This window comes from Amblyomma americanum, chromosome 1 (assembly GCF_052857255.1).
Source record: "Amblyomma americanum isolate KBUSLIRL-KWMA chromosome 1, ASM5285725v1, whole genome shotgun sequence".
NCBI lineage: Eukaryota > Metazoa > Arthropoda > Arachnida > Ixodida > Ixodidae > Amblyomma > Amblyomma americanum.
This window is the reverse complement of record NC_135497.1, coordinates 100,205,155-100,223,428: the sequence shown is the minus strand read 5'-3', so window position 1 is coordinate 100,223,428 and position 18,274 is coordinate 100,205,155. Positions and strand designations below refer to the sequence as shown.

Genomic DNA, 18,274 nt, shown 5'->3' with positions numbered 1-18,274 from the left:
TCTGGCGTACGAGCTGAGACTGAGATACCAAGTATGCTTGTCGAGGGAGCGCTCCAGCGCAGAGAAAGCACGTGAGTAGAGAAGACGACCCCACCGGGTCTACCAGGCCTGGAAAACCACACACAAAACTCGAGATCCGAATAACATCCGCTCACAAGGGTTATCTCGGTCGAAGGTCGAAGGCTGAGGCATAACTGATAGGCGTTCGGTGCGTTGCGATGAAAAGATGATAGCGGGGCGGCTAAAGCCTCGGTGCGGCGGCGGCACACATGATGCTGTGAATTTCAGGGTCGCGCCGGGCGTTTTATAGCTATAGGAGCGGCTGCCAAGCGCGGTTCATCCCTGGAGCGGCGGTAGCAGTTAAAGTCACCTTGAGAGTGCGACGGGTGCATTAATTGTTTGCATAAACTACCCCTACACATACGTCACTCCAAAATAGCGTGCTGAAATATGCTTACAGTAATTTAGGTCCCACCGTTAGAACAGTACGAAAGCGAATAGGAGCTTTAGACCTTTGATTGTAATAGAAAAAAATGCTTACAAATTACACTTATGAACTCAGCAACTGTAGCGTTTAAAATTTACTTACAAAATACCAATACTAAAACCAGCTTCTGACGATTGCGCATCCTAAGAGGGAATACTGAGCAGTCGTAGGGATTGAAATCATGAAGTTTGTTTTGTATTTATTTTCATACTTTAAAACAATATAATGCAATAATTTTTAATGCCTTAAAATTATGAAGTATTGAGTATTATTAGGGCAAATTTTAATAAATATCGATGATGATGTTTTTTTTAAATTCAAGTCAAAGTTGTCACTTTTTTCACATTTTTGAACTTCTGCCAAATTTGAGGCCATATTGAAAAATATAGGTCAAGTGTAGAGCTACAAAACTTGCCTGAAGTTATTTAAAGTAGATGAAAAATTCAGAGAAAAAGATTCAGTCGGGGGATCTTTACGCATCTTGCCGTAAGGTTGCCCTCAAAAGTGCCTTTTCGGCACCGCACAGCTCCGGAAGCGAAGTTTGCGATTTTTCACTCAGAAGATTGACACAGCAAGAAAACGTTTTTTTATTTCTTCGTATAGTGCAAGTTGTAATGAAGTACTGAAAAAATACTTATGCGCGGAAACAATTTATTGTGCTCGCAGTGATGCTCCAAACTTGCAACTTTGAGAAGTGGCAAAAACGACATTCTCCACCTCTTGTGACATACGATTTTTTTCCGAGAGAACTACGAAGTTCCTTGCAAAACTAAGGTTCATACCTTTCTGTGGACACATTTACCCATCACATATAAAAATATAATTGAAAACAATATATATATATATATATATATATATATATATATATATATATATATATATATATATATATAATCACCGAAAATTGAAAAATACATAACAGGATTTAATTCACGACGTTTCGGCTGCAGGACCAGCCTCACTCGAAAAAGGCTGGTCCTCCAGCCGAAACGTCGTGAATTAAATCCTGTTATGTTTCTTCAATTTTCGGTGATTTTATATTATATTGACAAATCAGCTTCCAGAAATCACTTTTGATATATATATATATATATATATATATATATATATATATATATATATATATATATATATATATATATATATATATATATATATATATATATATATATATATATATATATATATATATATATATATATATATATATATATATATATATATTCCCCTCATGTCGCTGTTGTCAGCGCCGTGCGCTCTTCCCTCTCCTGTATACGATTTGACGTTATTATGTGTATATAGTCATGTTTCTTCAGAGAATAAACAGTTGTTAGCGCTTTGTCCTGTGTGTTCGTCCCTTTCCGTATTTTGATAGTGCTCACCAATACCTTCAAGGACGCATTTCCAACTAGCCTCAGTTGTAGCTCTTTTTGCTTGCTTGGCTTGTCCTGTTATAACTGCGTGTAGAGCCCTAATGATAAGCCGCAGATCAACGAGTATACGACAGAAAAGCTCTGTTTGGCAATAAACTTCACCTCATCGCCGTGGGCCTTGTGAACAATCACACGCACATGAGTGCTATTAAAAGAGCTACGCAGGAGGCACAAAAACAGATTCACAAGGAACTATATAATAGTAACCTACGCTCAGGCATCATCCCTAACGAAACGCCTCCAGAATGGCATGCTTGTTGAAATGAGGCTATTCCCTCTCATGTCGACTCAACCTCAACTGAGTCTACTGAACTGCCCGTCCCTTAACCAGTCACACAGGCCTTATCTCACCCCCCCCCCCCCCCCCCCCCCAGCTTTACTGACTACTGAAGCGTCCACATGTTGAGGACACTGTTGCGCCTGCAGCGGCTTCCGCCATGTGCTCAATGCAAGCATAATTTGGTGCTCAAAAGATGTTTTCTCTCTCGCAAGACAGCTGCAGTCAGTACAGATCGCAATCTGCGGCCAGGTAACGCCCAGTGCAGAAATGTGAAAGACGCATAAATTTAAAGGTGTGAGCTAGGACCGTGGGGTTATGTTTTTTCTTACTACTTCTACTTTTGCCGAACAAACTCTTCTCCCACTCTTCTGATGATTTGAAATTACTCCTATCGGTGGCCAGCCGCGCCCACCATATCTCATCATATTAGCTAGCCTCATCTCTTCATATGAATAAATACGTTGGGGCTCACAAAAGAAAAGAAAGCTTGTCTGTCACTCTCAGCTAGTGTTCTGAGAATACACCCTACTACCCTAATCGGCCATGAGTTATCTCCTCTGGGCATTATATGCCCAGTCTATAAGTCTGCCTTTTTCGGTGTCGGCGGCGATTCTATTAATTAGCGTTCGTTCTGAAATTTGCGCAGCTCCATTTGTATCAACGCCGTCCTTGTCATTTTCATTTTAACGAAAGTCACTACGCTGTCTTCTCATTATCCACTCGCAGCGTACAGTTTTCAGGGTGTGCGAGATAGTTCTCGGAGTCATGCCACACCACAGAGGTGTGAACCATAAAATGAATGTGAACTGACCCTAATCTATACCTGGTTCGCGATTACTTGTTAAGATATTACCGATCAAGAAGATAAACGCAGTTGTCCCCTATAATTCTGTAACAAATGTGGTGATGTCTGCCGCACCTTCAACGCCACCCATGACTGTACGCTGAGAAATACGAAGCTAATCGTGAAGAATACCCCAAATTTGTAGAAGTAAATTGAATTCATGTCTATCTGGGAACCAGAAAAGCCTTGTCAGAAAGAAGCTGCATTGTAAGCTGCCTGAGAGGTGAGCGGCAGGAGGGAAATCAAAACGCATACGTAAACACGCATCAACACAGATTCATTTTCGCAGACACTGGGAGCACACGAGACATTAAAATACGAGCAACGCCAGAATTAAAAAGCAGCCGGCGCTGCTGAAGCTGCGCTGCGAAGAGCGGCGCCAGAGTTGGGGCTGCGGGCGTCGTCTGGGACGGCGTGGCTTTTGAACGCTCCACGTCTCCACCGCCAACTCTGTCGGTGTCAGTTCAAACATCAACGTCAGTTCTCGTTGATGTTGGAACTAGATCGCCCTCGGTCGAGTTCAAACATCAACGAGAACTGACGTTGATGATTACAGCAGAACTGGGCGCCGCCAGAACTCCTTCGTAGGGGAAGTACAAGTTCTGGAAGACGCCTGCCACGACAGCTGGGTGAGCTTTGCGGGCCGGTCGCTGACGGGTGCCTGCATCTTGGCGATGTCGACCGCATCCAGGGACGGGTGGCTCAGCTGCAAAATGTTTCAAGATATAGATAGAGCAGAAGGACTACCCCTTCGGGAAGAGTGCTTTATTGGGGACCACAGCTTTCACAGATTGAGCCCGTTCCCGTTGCACTTCACACCAACGCGTATTGTTTCTTGCAGACAGGTGCGTGAAAAAATACTGTTTTTGTACAAACAAATAAAGTACTTAGAGTGTGTAGCAAAATATCATTGCCAACCCCACAACAATCATTTTCAATGGATGGTTGTTCCCTAAAAGCTTGCCCCAGGCTCCAACGACGCTGAGAGAGTTGGCCAACGCCTCCTCTGTTATGAGTACCTGTCAGATGATCCCCTTTCCAATGGGAGTCAGCGCGAAAGCTTCGTTCACCGGTCAACCGCAACGCGGCGAGCTCTGGTGGGAGCCGCGCGTTACTTCTCTCCGGCTGTTACTCATACAGTATATACAGTCACTCATACAGTATTCGGCAGCGGCGCCGCGATGAGGTGCAGTGCGCCGGCGACCAGCTTGACAATCTAGCGGACGGGGAAGGGCAGGACAGAAGGGCAGGAAAGGTTGTGATTGGCCATATTCAGCCGATCTGACGGGCACTGTTAATAGAAAAGGCGTTGACTTGGTCGAAGCCAATGTGCCCCTTTTTGTTAGCAACCTCGACAATGTGAGACATCATCCTGATCAACCAAAGCTGGCAAATTTTCGGAAAGATGAAATTATTTACTATTTTTTTCATCACGCAATATAGATGCACAGACAGCGGATTTTTATTACATTTGTAACTTGTTAGCGTTACCGTAAATTCTCACAAGCTGCTGTTGCACTTCTCCCTGGCACTTTTCCATGCGTCCCAACACAGGGCATTAAAATACAGGCACCTTGTGTCACATACCCTGTGAAATGGGCAGTCCTCCGCTGGTAACAGGGTTCCCGCAGGCAGAGAACATTGTCGCCCAGGCTGTCCTTATCCGCAGCTTCCCCACGTCTCCATCCCCGTGGCGTCGGACCTCGGGCCTCGGGTGGGGAATTGGCAGGGGCTTGGGCGTCATGTCACCAAACTGCCAGAGTGGACGCTCCCAACACCGCGACGGCAGGCAGACGCTGTACAATAAACAGGACAAAACAGGAATCGATGTTGCGAAGTATGCAGGCGCCAAGAACAATATTTAAGCATAAGATCACATTTTCAACGATAACAACCAGAGAGACGTATTTCGTGTCAACATAACGAGAAATGTGCGTAGCAAACAATATGCATGTGATACTGTGAGGCAGACAAAATCTACAGAAACCTATGAGTGACCAGTAACACGCTTCCGGTTTTCCACTAAGTGCGTAGTGCAAAGAAATTAATATTCTAACGAAATGCTTAGCTACACATCTTATTTCCTTGTTCCCTTGTCGGTTCTCCTTGTGCAGATGAGTTTTGCATAAAACAACCAGCCAAGCGATGTTCCCTCGTTCATGCAACACTGTGGCCTACACTGAGAGAAGAGGCAGACGCAGCAAACGTTTATCTTGACCTAAAAAAAGAAAATCCTGCTTGGCTGGTCGCATGTAAGCTTCAGACCAGACTTCGTTGAACTGTGCAGTCACGGGCCCCGTTGTCGGAAGGGAGACCAATGGGCCGGAGGAATTCATGAAGCGGGTGCCATCCCCGGTGGAAAAGGTCCCCCGATACGAAATTTCTGCGAGCGATAATGCATCCACGTTACTAATTACGCTGAATCATACCAGCAACATGTTACAGGAATTAGAGTTACTATCGCTAATATCGAATCCGCAACGAAAATGGCGAAGGTTCCACTGCATGGTCATATTCTGGTCACGATTGAGATAAGCAATAATCTACGTGTTTGTGAACGCTTCATCGCTAAAGACAGACTAGTTCTGGGACCTCGAAGTGCAGAAGAAAAGCACGTTTGCACCCACTATTGAATGCTACCATACAAGGCTTTGATACGTATAACGCGGCGGTAGAAATGCAAGCGGATTCTTCGGTGCTCACCGTGCGTCCAGGGGGTATAGCATCGTTTCTGTCCAATGTGACTTGAATGTTACTCCTTTTGTATCGCAGGCCTCGGTTTATACATGCAGTGGTCGCAAAGGGATTGTGCTACCATAGGCTTAAAAAAAATAGAAAAAAAAACAGCGACTCTAAGCTAAAAGGCATCTGTAAAAGGCAGACGCATGTGTCACCGCATTTTAAGAGCCACTAATAATAACACATCTTCACGTGATGCCGTGAAGCTCTATTCAATAAAGGAGGTGGCCCAAGATGCCCAACATCAACTGGAAAGCGGTCGTAGAGCACTTTCGGCCATCGCAGACTCTATTACATAATGTGCACAACGTGTATCACCCAGGGCCTACTCGAAAGGAGGCCACCTTACGATCTAATGGGCAGCACGAACTCAACGGGGCCGCTTTATGGTATGACAGCTCTTGTAGTCGCTGTGTGCAACCTGCACCTGGCAAGCTGGCTTTAGAGCACAGGGTTCACTTTGATGGACGCGATTGTACACGTTACCACGCAGGACAAGTACTGCTCACTGAGACTCCTCAGTTTTCTCCGCGATGCCGATCACGCGGATGAATGGTACCGCTTAGGATCCATGACGCGTGGGCCACAAATATTCAGCGCTGTTTCCTGGATTTTTTGTGACCCACATGACCCTCTACGTCAGCTTGGGCTTTCGCGCTTCTGCGAAAATTTAATGGGAAATCGATGTGCCTTTTGTGGTCCGGACAATCCGTTTGTAGTTACCGACGACGTTCTGGTGGAGCCAGTACCGGCGCTCTGCTTGGCTTGCACCGCCTGCCCTTAAACTAACCTCACCCTTTTCGTGACAGAGTGAAAGAAGCATACCTCGCAGTCTTCCAAAGCCCCTCGAAGTCTGGGTGTTGGCGAACGCTTGGACAGGAGTCCACAGGGAACCAGCCGTGTTCCAAGATGTCGCCCGCTGCGAGGCATTCGTGGCGCCCGGTGAACGTGCAGCCTTGAGCTTCTTTTACCTCGCTTCCCGACTCCTGTGCTCCGCTACATTGTCTTCCTCAAGCCGGTCAAATGAGCCCGGATGGTAAAATTCTGCCCAGTCCTGGAGGCACGTGACCTGATACTACAACTAACGAAACTGTGAAGTTCAATATTTTATATTTAGAGCGACAGCTTTTGAGTGCCGTTCCTGGGTTTTGCGTAGTAGTCTGTCGTCTGCGTAACCGGTGGATGCATTGCCATGGGAAGCACTCGGTCGGTGGTTACCGCGCAAGGAGCGAGACATCACGTGAGTGGAGAAATGTGCAACCGGTGGGTGGCTGCCATAGGAACCATCCGTAGTGTGGTTACCCTGAAGGAGAAGTGTATGGCGAGAGTGTAAGAAGGCGCAATTGGTCGGCGGTTGTCACGGAAACCACCCGAGGGGTAATTACCCTGCAAAGTTACCAAGGAAGCAGGCTTTATTTTGAGAGCGTACGAAGGCGTTACCAGAGGATGGTTACAGTGGAAACCGTCACCGGCGGAGGAGGAGGGTATGGCGAAAGCGTGAGAACGAGCAACCGGGAGGCGGTTGCCGTGGGAACCAACCGGAGGGTAGGTACCCTAGAAGGAGAACGGGGTTGGCCTACAAGGAGGGCATGACGAATGTGTAGGAAGGCGCACCACGGTAACCATCCGGAACGTGGTTGGCGTGGAAGGAGGAGGGTGGGTGTGGCGAGAGCGGAGCAATATTTCTAGCTTGGTCCATCTGCGGCAGCTTCTCCGAAACACGACGCCCGAGGAGGGCATCATCGGCGGAGACTTAAACGAAAAACTGTGTGGAAAACTAAAACGAGCGCCCTAGAACTACAGAGGTGCGAGGTCGCTCTCATATTCTCTACATTACATATTGTTAAATATCAATACCCTAAAGGGTGCCTGAAAAGGGTGTTTGAGGCTGCTTATAATACGACTGCATTATGTAGAATACAGGCCACCGAGTATTCATGCCGCATACAGTACTTCAAAATCGAACCGATTAATTGAATATATATATATATATATATATATATATATATATATATATATATATATATATATATATATATATATATATATATATATATATATTTAAATTAGCGCTTTCACGCCCCGCGGCGACCTGCGGTGCCGAGCGTTCGCCCAAATTTGCGCTCGTTACGTCATGCAGCCCTCGTTACGTCAGCAGCGAAACGCTTTCATTGGTTCGCCGTGGTGTCTCTTTCTGACGTCACGCACCTCCCATGACCGCGGCCAAAAGCACTGCCCTTCCCACCCTCCTCCCGCGTGCGTCGGCAGGCGGCGGAGGTACAGAGTTGGTGGGGATGGCGGAGGAGCGCCGACATTTCAGCGTGCAAAAAGTGACGAGAGGAGAGAGAAAGGCGCGATGACGCGTAAATTCAAGTTGCGACTACAGATAACTCAGCTTCCACAAAACGCATTAAAAAAATGCTTGCTGGAGGACATTTGTGAACCGCCGTCCTTTAACATCTTAGGAATACAGCAACTTTCCACGGAGCCCCTTTCAGAGCTCCTTTAACAGCAGTCGCTGAATCTTGCGTTAACCAGTGTTTACCGTTCTATCATTTTTTTTCTTTTATTGGCATTGCTGAGGTCGTGGTGGTTATAGTTGTAGTCATCGCAACATTAGTATAATTGTAGAGATGTTACCTTTACTATCAGAAGTGGAGACTTTAATCATAGTGAGGAGCCACAAGAGCAAGTGTGCACCGGTTTACCGAACGCCGGTTGCGCACACGCTGTGGCTCAGCCCCTGCCAGGGCGCGTGCGCAGGAGTCGTCCCGCGGTTTCTCTGTCCTTGCGGTTCAAAGGTGAGGCCGCGTAGGTGCATCTAGACTTCAGCTGAGCTTCGCTGGGATATAGTAAGCCAGTGGTGGGATCAGCCTTGCGATTATTCTGCCGGCAACTGCTCCACCGCTGCGACATTTAGATGTTAATTAAGCTCAGGAATTTTAGGCATAGATCTTTGAGCTAGCAGATTTACGTCAACACGCATATAATAACCCATAATATTCAGCAACCGCTCCAGTCACGATCTTCAGTCTAGATAAGAGTCTTGAACGAACTTTAAAACATGGCGGAAGCCTCCCTCCTATATCATTGAGGACTTTGTTTTGTCCGCTAGTCAGTTAGCGCATATTACGAGTGCTGATAGGATTCTCCGAGAAGTAACGAGGTCGACTCCGCAAGGTTCGCCTGGGTCGCTCGGCGATCATCTGCGTTTCCAGCCATTTTCCATCGTAGACGCGAGCTTACTGTGAGTAATGGGCTGGTTTATTTTGCCGGAAGCTCCTCGTTCATACATGTTAGAAGAATTATACGACTCACATCCTCATATGACGGCAATGAACATTCTTGCCCGCTCAGTTTCCTGGTATTCGGGCTTGGACCCGGACATTCAGAACCTTGTGAGTCGTTGCCTACGATGTGTGCACTGTTGGCCTCAACGTTCAGCGCAATATCCTTAGAGTTGACCAAAGCTCATTAGCTGTCGTATTGGCCTGCATATGGACTATGTGGGAACACCTGAAGGCCGCATGATCTTTGTTCTTATGGACCCGCGCGAAGAAGAAATGGATTGAGGCAGTGCCTCTGAAGTCTGCGACGGCTAAAGTAACTGTTGAAGTACAGCGTGGGATATTCGCGCGCTTCGGCTTTTCTCATGCTGTTGCGTCAGACAATGGTCCCCAGTTTTCGAGTGTGGCCACGGCACGGCGCGGTGACGGCACGATTCCCATATATCTTCAACGGGTAATGAAATCGTGGCTCGGGGGGAGGCTTTTCTGGCGGGCGTCGTCATGCATCACGTCATTGTCAGGCTTATATTCGTGCGCCTGATAGCTTGGTGAGCAGTTCGATTTCGCTTCGGGATCTTCCCTTCGGCCGGAGCTGGGTGCTGCACTAGGATCTGCACTCAATTTATATTTCCTTCAGTGCACATCGAGGAACTGCACAATCATCGCAAGGAGCAGCTTCCAACTGACCCGCGAAATCATCGAGACAGAGTTGATTGACCGTTTAGGCGATATCTAAGGGTCCAAGCCGTCTTCTGCACTCTCTTCGAAGGAACTACAATGCTGCGTTTTCACTGATTATTTTGCTGGCTGAGAATGTGTGTGTCAGGACACGACTTGCCTATGCCGGGTGTACTTTTTGTTTTTTTTTTACTGTTTAGATATTGTTTTTTAAGCCCTGTGAGAGATACATCGGTGCGGTCTTTGCAGATGGATTGCACACCAAGGCGGACATTATGTACGTGATAGATATCAGTGATGAAAAGATTTAGTAACCTAAAATTAGCACATCAAGTCCTTTATTTTTGGTTCCAAAGGTCAAAATTATATTGAGAAATTTAAGCCTGCCGACATAGAAGCTGAGTCCAGTTTTGTAATTTTCATTATCGGCGATGCATTTCGAAATATTTAACGTCAAAAATACACAATTTTAGCTCGTAAAGTTGGCTTTCCGCAGTACACAATTTTACAGTGGCGTCGCTAGGCGTAGTATCATCGCGGAAATCCAGTTAAACGCTTCTACGGTATAAAATAGACAGGCGGCTTTCGTATATGCTGTATTAAAAATGCGATGTCGGAAAATGCGCAGCGGAAGAAAGCGCCACCAGTCGCACAGCAGCGCTGGAGCAAAGCACCGGTCCAGATCGTACCGCCGAGCCGCCTCAACCTCCTCCGGCAGCAGCTCCGCTTCCAGGCGCCATGGCCGTAGGCGCCGCCGGTCCGGGACTTAGCGCTCCTCGAGCAGCCGTGACCATGGCAAGCGGACGGGAAAGAGGGGACGCCATTGGAACAGCGTATCTTCAGAAAGCAGCTCGGCGGGGAAGCCCCGTAAAAAAACCATACGCTCTGGGACCAACCCGAAAGCGCGGGGCTGCCAAGAGGTAAATAAGAACCAAACGTGCAGCGCAGAGCGAATCGAGCAGTAAAGATGGGAGCCAATTCGAAGGAGTCAACCAGCAGGAGTCCTGGAGAGCCAAGGAGGAATAAGGAAGCATGCTTGCCTCCTATATGGCAAAAACGGACCGCTTGGTGTAGAAGCTGTACAACCCCGCCGCTCGAGGAATCGCCGAGAGCAGTGATACGTGGGGCCCGAGAGAGAACCAACGAGAATGGCAACCAATGAGAAGCTTCACTTCCGGGATCTCGGACGGGTGTTGGCCCAGGAGAGAACGAAAATTCAGTTGACTCAGACATTAAATGTTTGGTTCGTTGTTTTTTTTTCTTTAACTGATTCCTATGAAATTAGTACGCATGGATCACTACGTGCTATTCGGGGACGATCGCCTAAACAATATTTCTTACCTCTTCCGATTTCGATTTCAACTGCCAAGCGATGGCCATGACGTCGAAGGTCAGTACAGGTTACGTGAGGCATGACAAAAACTGCGATATATTGTCGCTGCTTCGTCATTTTAATGGACAACAACGATAAAGCCAGCCAGCCACAAAAGCCGGAATCCAAAACTGAAGAAGCAGCACTTGCAGTGCAGTGCTCTTAGTGCAGATCTTACAGTTGGCCACCAAATAGGATCTGCGGCCTTTGTGCGACGTTGGCCTTCGTGGGGGCGTTGAAGCACGTCCCTTCGAAAGCTACTTGGCTTGCCATCACCAGCAGTCCGTTAAAGTCAGTCAGTGGACCCGTGCGACGACCAATGAGGCCTCAAATCAGATCGCAGTCTTTCTTTGGATTCCAAACTCTGCTCCACATCATGTACAACGCCTGGCACTCAGGATATTTTCCTTGCTTTTAACGCAACATTGACAACATATCATCCGAAGCTGGTAGGAATTGCATGAAAACTTCGTCCCTGACGGCAGCTGCTTTGGGAATTAGCCTTCTGCTGTGGAAGAACATTTGGTAGAGCCCAAACGGCGTAATGAATTTCGCGAGCCACTGGATTTATGTTGGTGGTTGAATGTGGATTTTTACGTGTAGTTTCTGCCTAGATTTAAAAGCACTGTTCCGCCATCTAGGCTTCCCAGAATTTCTTCCACAGTTGGCAAAACATTTCGTTCTTTTTTTTTGCACATTCGCTTTGGTGTGTTAAGTTGTTAAGTGGACACAGATGCGCACATCAACTGATTGCTTCTGAAGTTGTACTATGGTAGCGCACCAGACGGTTGGCTTTCCAGCCTTACGCATTATGCCTTGATCATCCATTTTTTGAGCTCTCTCTTTATCTTGCTCCTGATGCGGAAAGGAATCCTTCTGGGGTACGTGACGGCATAATGCACCACATCGTCAGTCCTCAGCGCACAGGTATGCAGCCAATGCCAGAGAAGACATGCTTGTGTGTCACGCTACGGCGTCGTTGAAGCGGACATCTCCAAGCGCTCGCGCCACTGGCAATCCGAGGAGTCCTAAGGTGGCGACTACTAGAAAATCTCTTGAGAGCACTTTCTCGTCCATTTCATTTGGTCTTTCAACCTTCCAAGAGTACGCAGAGCAGGATCGGTCGGTTCTCTCAGGTCCTTTGCTTTTTCCAGATGCGGCGGAAACTTACCTTCGACGATTCATTGTTCTCGAATTCTTCGTCTGAAGCGTGATAAGACCGCAGGATTTCTCGCGGATTTCGGCCCATAGCGCATAGCAGCGTTCTAATTGGAATTGGTCGTTCTGCTTCCAAACTTCCGAAGCATAGCTGAAGTGTTCTAACTTTTTATCCACGCTGGCCAGTAGATGAAATTCGCATAATGTCGAAAAGCTGTCGAGGCTTGAGTCTTGCCATATTGTTTTGTGGATACTACTGTCGTTCCAGTCTCTCTGTCGTCGGAATGCTTTCAGCACCCTTGCGACCCTGGCTGGTTAGGCGGTTAGGCCTCGTGCAACGGGACCCCAACTTCTGAAAGCTCAGCGACAGGTCAGGGCTAAAAAAATCAGAGTTATGTCGGTGTCGACACGGAATGATCATGACGAGTGTCATCAGTTCGGATACACTTCAGCTCAACACAGTGAAGGCTTCTTCAAAGTACGTATACCAGACTGATATGTCATACACATATGCGCTTTTTAATGATGGAACTATTTTGTTTTTGTTACAAGCAGGCTATGCGGGCAATGTAATTTAATTAATCTTTTCAAATTCCGGTTGACCTTTGAGACTACGATTGTTCCAGTCACGAAAGCTTCATCACGCGTCCGACGACAAATCACAAGCGCAGGCTTCTTAGTACCCCGCTGATACGCCTGAATAGTTTCTACTGCGAGCACAGCATAATTCCGAGTCGTCAGTGTAGGAGCCGACGACACAATGACTTTTTATAATGAATGACAGCGACTGTATTCAACCCCTGGAGCGCTCAAAAACTGCTTGTCCGTGCATACGCGCCTTTCAAAAGGCGCGTCCCACTCCCATCCACCCACCTGCGGCGCCGCTGGTCAGTGAGTGCTGGGGGACGTAGCCCTTGACCAGCGATGGGGTGATCTGCGACACTACATCCCACAACTGGACAACAGTGATGTTCTATGTACGATTCCCTTACTCTATAGGAGTAAAATTCTCGTTTTTTGAGCATTTTCTCTGCTTTATTTCTACAATTTTTCGTTAATCATTGCTGTTCGTCGGAAATAATGATGTCAGGAGGGCAGGAACTTCGCAAACAGAAGTCGTTGCAAGTGTGTGTGTTTTTTTATGCGCTAGCGCTAAAAAGCACTCTCCGATTTCGTCGTTGACTGTACGGTCCCGCCTTGGCAGGTGGCAGTTAATTTAATGATTGGTCGCTCGAGAAGAGCAGCCTGGGTCTCACAAGTCCCGCCGGGGGCAGCATCTTCAATCTCAGGGCAGTGGCGCATGGAATAGTAAGAGGACAGACAGCGATCTATGAATGCAACGTAGGGAACGACCAATTCCGCATATACGGGCATTAAAGTGCAAGTGAAGTGGTTTTGGAATTCGGCGAGCTTAAAGGGGTCGAATATGTGAAACCTGTAGGTAAAGCATGCGAAGTATTTTTGTGATAGGATTTGGAATGGTGACCTAATCGCTGACTAAAGCGGCGTCGGCGTTCAGGCTTTTCTGCAGTTCGCAGAGACGGACAAAGGCCGCAAGGATGACATTAAGTAGGGCGTCGCTGCGTTTCCAGCAAAGAAACGGTTGTTTCAAGCAGGTAAACCAACGGCACCACAGGTCAGCAAACGAAGCATTGCCTGGCGGTGTTGGAATCCGGCCGGCAACTTTTGGGCGAACACAGCGTACGTCTCAATGTTCAAGAACAATAACTTCTTGAAAGTTTCTCTGCATCTCTCCGACGCAATGAGAAAAAGCCTGACTATCGTCTGGGATTTTATCGGCGAATACGTCGCTATATTAAATACTAGCGCAGAACTACTTAGCATGCTTTACCTTCAACATTTATAGATTCCATTTCCTGAAGAACCACAAATTCGAAAAAAAAACAATTTTACCTCCCCTTTAACTCATTAATGCTCTCGCGGCACACCTTCCGAGGGCAACAGTAGAGGTTTTAGTATTCGATGAGTTTAAACGAGCCGAATGTGCGAAACTTGCAGGTAAAGCATGCGAAAGCTTTTTAAGGCCAAAAATTTACTGACCGCGAACTTGCGATTTCGCCGTGGCGGTGCTTCTAGGAGACACATGACGTCACAACGCACGCCTTTCCGCGGATATTTGTCTTTCTCTGGCTACCTAGTCACTACTGCACATACGCCACTAGTAGAACCGAGCCACAGGTGTTCAGCCGCTGCGCAGTGCCGCGTCTTTCCTCAGAATACAACTTTCAATTTTCAGTTTTCACTTTCTTGTCTCCCTCCCTCCCGCCCTCCCTCATTTATCCCTTCCTTTACGGCGCGGTTCGCGTGTCCACCGAGACATGTGAGACGGTTACGGTGCATTTCCTTTCCTCAACAACCAAACAAAACAAGTGAGCCAACGGCGTTGGCAACTTTGCAAAGGCCGTTCATTTCCACGAAAGGAAAGGCGCACAACCGGCTCTGTGGGTCATTGGAGACCTAAATCTCGCTTTCATGTACGTGGCGTTGGTGTCCAACTGCAAAAGCCTGCTTTTATTGCGTTCCGCATACTCGATAGGCAGCGCGCCCTCCCTGCCATCCTGGGAGGCGGCATGCAGTTAATGGTTGATCGCGAATGATTGATCACCAAATGAACGCTGCGGCCTAGCTATTGCTGCAGTGCCGCATGTCAGCCACAACGCTGTCAGCGCTAATGCATTCAGGCCACATCTCTCACTACCGCCACATGTATCAAAGCAGGAATGAGGCGTCCACATATCCAGGGAGCCAGTTATGCACCCTTCCTTTGCTCAAAGCTATCGCCGTCTAGAACATTGTCAATGCCAATGGCATTGAACACAGTGAATGCCGACATCTTTCGCTTTGTATATCCCGAATTAGCTGTGCTAATCCACATCCATTTTTTCGCTAGCATTTGAAATGGCGACGTAATCGCCGACCAAAGCGGCGTCGGCGTTCAGGCTTCTCTGCAGTGCAAAGCAACAGGCAGAGGCCGCAGTGATGACGCCACGTACGACGGTGCTAAGTTTCCAGCGAAGAAGCGGTTGTTTCAAGGAAGAAAATGAACGGCGTCGAAGGTGAAGCTCTCGAAGCATTGTTTGGTGGCATCGAATGACGCACGGCAGTTTGCAGACGAAGACAGCGGGCATGTGAAATTCTGGCATCAGTGACGTCACGACGAATTTTCTCCCACTCCTCTAACACTTTGAGGAGAAGCCTGAACATCGTCGCGGATTTAATCAGTGAGAACATCACGATTTTAAATGCTAGCGGAAAAACTAATTTGCATGCTTTACCATTTATCGATTCTAATTTTTGAATAACGTCGAATTCTCTAAAAACTATTTCACTTACCTTTTTAAATCCAATTTCGCCGATCTTTGTCTAAGGCCGGCTTGACCTTGAAAACCAAACCACGAACCGAACCCAGAGTGCTAGCGCACCTAATTCGCATTTTGCCTAACCACGCTAAATCGTCCGCAATTTTTTTTTTGCTGCACTCCGCCACATATTTCTAGCAAGGGCAACTCGTGGCAAAAATTGACCACCATCACCATCTAAGGCCACGTGTTAAAAGAAAACAAAGCCAAGAATCCACTTTCAAGCTTTGCTCAATCGGAGTGCAGTTCTTGACGGAAGAAAAGGAAAAGAGAACCCTTTGTAATAAGTTCAGATACCAAGGTTGTGTTCTTCTGGGACACGTCGTGTGACTCGTTATGCCTCCCCAGCGTTTCAAATCTCTTGGAGGTCAGAGGAACTCTGGTCTCCCCCCTCCGAAAGTGTTGACTTCCGCGGATGCTACGAGGGCCCCAATAAAAGGCTTAGAAGCAAACTCTCCCCGTAGGGCCTGCATTCTTCAAATCTCACCATTTCAGAACCTTTGATATTTAAGGCATTGCTGCCTTTCAGGTATTCTGGTACTAAAAAACAGGGAGCACCTGCATTCGTTAATAACTGACGATGCAGATTCCAGTAATGAACCTGTATCGAAAGGCCTAGAAGTCAAACGGCCAGACAGTCTGCCTTGTTAATTCCGTAACAAGCAAGCGGGCTCCTTTTGTGCTCATAATTAGTTTTAGCTGGAGTCTACAGCTTTCCCTTCTGTTATAATGCAACACCTGCATCGTATGGTGGAACCGCTCATCTGAATGCACCAAAGTCCACCGGCGTTCTATGCAGAACCCAGTTTCATGCCCTACGCATGCGATGCCGGTAGACGCTCTGCGTTTCCATTCGGCCAAGGTGTGTGACGTCACGGAGAGAGTACGCAGCACACCTGGGATGCCTCCTTTCCTCCTCTCCGCAACACGGCGCGTTTTCGAAATTCTGAAAGCTGATATGACTATTGCTAACGACCGGCTACAAATCTCTAAAAATAATTGCTTGGTGGACCCTCCTGCACCGAGTACCCCCATGATGCGCGGCGCAGCACCGCACATTTATTTCTTGTTCTGCGGAACGGAACGGCGTCCGCACTTTTCGACAACGCCTGCACACATAAGCGGTAGTAGTAATGTTATTATGCCAAACATTACAGGTCGACCAGGTTTCGCAACCGCTCGCCTACAGCGTCGTTCAAACGTACGCCACACGCTATCGCAGCAACAGCTACCTAAGCGACAGAGGCACACTCGCAAAATGCACCGAACGAAATGGCTCTGACCCAAACTAGATCGAAGTTCGCGAGACATTTTTAGCTGGAAACGCAAATTGTACTTGCATCATGCATTTTTTCGTCTTTAGCGCCGGCAGGCTGGTACAAGACTCTGTACAAAACTTGTAGCTGCGTTCTCTGTGGAGCGTCACATGTGTTTTTGACGCACAATACTTCTCTGCAAAGTCGCTTGGAAACTTTGGCAGACTCGCTTGAAATGAGACCGCCCACGCTGAAGCAAGCAGCGCCTTCAGCAGTGACTTGCGTACAGCTGTGCCGTTCTCTAGACCGGACACCACTTGTCTCCTTTCGGAATCAATTAAGAGGGCGACGGCTAGGTACTGGGCCCTGCCAGACACAACGGCTGGATCCGGCGATGACCTTTTCTGTTCCTAGCGGAATAACACGCCCTATTGCATGCATAATCCATTGATTACGTTTAAACGTCGCCTTCACGCGCAAATACTTGCACTTATTATGACAAGCGGACTCCCCAGACTGTACCACATGTGGCGTGCAGCAGACTAGAGAACATGATTTAGTGGTGTGTCCAGCATATACACGTGAAAGAGTTATGCTTGCATCTGTTTTGAGGTCTAGGGACACAAGGCCTCTCTCGGAGGATTTGATCCTCGGCGCTTGGCCAGATTGTTTGAAAACTGTACAAGCATCGCGAGCGCTCTCACGCTTTTTAAGCGACACGAACCTTGCTTTGCGTTTGTGATGTTAGAAAGTGTGCATTTTTTATGTATTTTTTCATCTGCCTCCTCCCACCATCATCACCCCCCTCCCCCAAATGGTGACCCTCTCTCTTCTCCTCTTCCCGTTCCCTAGTGCAGAGTCTCTTTGGCACGACAGAACAGTCCACTCATCACTCATCCTGCATCCTCAATTCGCCAGAAAAATAACATTTCGACGAGCACAGCACTTGCCACAAGGAAGCAATCGCAACACGCGCATCAAGCTAGAGCAGAGGCGAAAGTGGCCACGGTCATCGTCTGGCATGGTGGCGTTCCGTCGGTTTCGCTTTTCTTCGATAGATGGCAGCAGTTTTGAATAAGGCCTAAGCTGTTTTGCTCACGCCGCCGTGGGTTCGAAACCCGGTCGCGGCAATATTTATCTCTGCACCCTTACGGTCACGCAAGCTGCAAGATTATCCGTTGGGTTTCACCCCGTGAAGTAGTGCTTTCTTAAACCCAGTCACGGGCTAAATACTCCTCCTCAGACATTGGTGTAATTTCGCTTGGCGGCTTAAAGAAGGCGAATGGGATGTTCATGGTAGAGCTTTTGTTGGGCAAGGTTCGCACCGGCCATTTGTCGGATGGCGTTGGTGCAAACTTGC

At 47.6% G+C, this 18,274-nt stretch overlaps 1 protein-coding gene across 1 annotated transcript; it reads right to left on the bottom strand.

Annotated features, from left to right (window-relative positions):
- Positions 1-3,343: 3,343 nt before the first annotated feature.
- Positions 3,344-6,719, bottom strand: LOC144134448 (uncharacterized). Its single transcript, XM_077667364.1, has 3 exons — positions 6,609-6,719; positions 4,632-4,840; positions 3,344-3,750 (listed from the first exon to the last, which is right to left on the bottom strand). The coding sequence occupies exons 2-3, from the start codon at positions 4,786-4,788 to the stop codon at positions 3,572-3,574; spliced, it is 336 nt and encodes a 111-aa protein (XP_077523490.1). The 5' UTR covers positions 4,789-4,840; positions 6,609-6,719; the 3' UTR covers positions 3,344-3,571.
- Positions 6,720-18,274: the final 11,555 nt, after the last annotated feature.

Excerpts from the sequence above, each read along its gene's own strand:
- LOC144134448 (XM_077667364.1), bottom strand. The coding sequence starts at position 4,788 with ATGACGCCCAAGCCCCTGCCAATTCCCCACCCGAGGCCCGAGGTCCGA. Across the intron at positions 3,751-4,631 it reads AGGACTGCCCATTTCACAGG|CTGAGCCACCCGTCCCTGGA; the intron begins GTATGTGACACA and ends AACATTTTGCAG.